Genomic DNA, 1,046 nt, shown 5'->3' with positions numbered 1-1,046 from the left:
AGTCCCTCAGCCCCAGAAGACCACAGCGTCAAAAGGGGTGGTAGGGGAATGGGGGTGGAAGGGCCACAGGGTAGCCCTGGGCTGGGAAGCTGGGAGACCAAGACTGTCCTGCCGTGTGGCCCTGGGGTTGTCGCTTCCTTTCTCTAGGCCTCGGTTTCCCCATCCCTAAGGAGGAAGGAAGATGATGCCCACGTCCACCTGATGCTAAGTCTCCAAGTGGCCTGTCCCCCCGCTGGGGGGGAGTCTCTCCCTGCCCCGGAGGGGCTTCCTCCCTCTCCTTTGCCCCCACACCTGTCCCTAGCCCCGGACCCCCAGACCTCAGGCCCTCTTTGGGCTCCCTGGCCTCCCCTGCCACCCCCAGCCTCGCACACCCCAGCAGAGTCCCTGGGCAGCACAGTAAAGACGACTGGTTTCGGTATCAGTTTGTAAACTTTAAGGAAAAAGTGTCTCTGTTTTCCTGTCCGTTATTGTCGGATATTGGTTTGTTCACAGTCAGGTGGTGGTCAGGTGTGTGCGTGGGTGCGTGCGTGCGGGTGTGCGTGTGCGTCCGCTCCTGGGCCGGGGCCCCCTAGCCTGCTCCCCGTCCCGGCCGCCCGGGGCCCTGCGCCCAAGGGCCCCAGCCCTCTGGCTCCGACCTCACCGGGAGGAGAAGGTCACAGCTTCTGCTGGGCCGAGACCCCCTTCCAGTAATCCAGGATGTCATGCAGGTCCTCGTCCTTGGCGAACTGGACCTTCTTGCGCAGGGCATGGCCCGCGGCCATGTACACCTCCTCCCGGTGGTGCTTCTTGTAGGGCCGGAAGCGCTCCCAGATCTTGTGCGTGCTCTCGGACGAGTACTCGGGGCTGGAGGAGTACCCTGAGTAGTAGTGTCTGGGGGAGAGCTGTGAGTAGGTGGAGTCACGCTTGGAGCGGGTCAGCGGCTTGAGGAAGGACACGCGCTGGCTCAGGCTGTCGGCGCCCTCCTCGTAGTACAGGGCGGGGAAGCTGTGCCGGTGCTCGCTGCAGTGGTAGGCCGGCTTCACCTCCAGGTGGTGGATGCCCCCACC

The 1,046-nt window shown here is 64.1% G+C and overlaps 1 protein-coding gene across 1 annotated transcript in view; it reads right to left on the bottom strand.

The window, feature by feature from the left end:
- Window positions 1–288: 288 nt before the first annotated feature.
- Window positions 289–1,046, bottom strand: part of ELFN2 (extracellular leucine rich repeat and fibronectin type III domain containing 2) — a 2,920-nt gene continuing 2,162 nt past the window's right edge. Inside the window, 1 exon segment of the mRNA XM_008067343.2 lies at window positions 289–1,046. This exon segment is cut by the window's right edge and continues 18 nt beyond it. Within this exon segment, the coding sequence (XP_008065534.2) occupies window positions 654–1,046 (393 nt within the window). The 3' untranslated portion in view covers window positions 289–653.

Source organism: Carlito syrichta, unplaced genomic scaffold (genome assembly GCF_000164805.1).
Source record: "Carlito syrichta isolate Samal-C Ts95f unplaced genomic scaffold, Tarsius_syrichta-2.0.1 Scaffold309481, whole genome shotgun sequence".
Lineage (NCBI taxonomy): Eukaryota > Metazoa > Chordata > Mammalia > Primates > Tarsiidae > Carlito > Carlito syrichta.
Note: the sequence above shows the minus strand (reverse complement) of the source record. Positions and strands in the feature narration are given on the sequence as shown.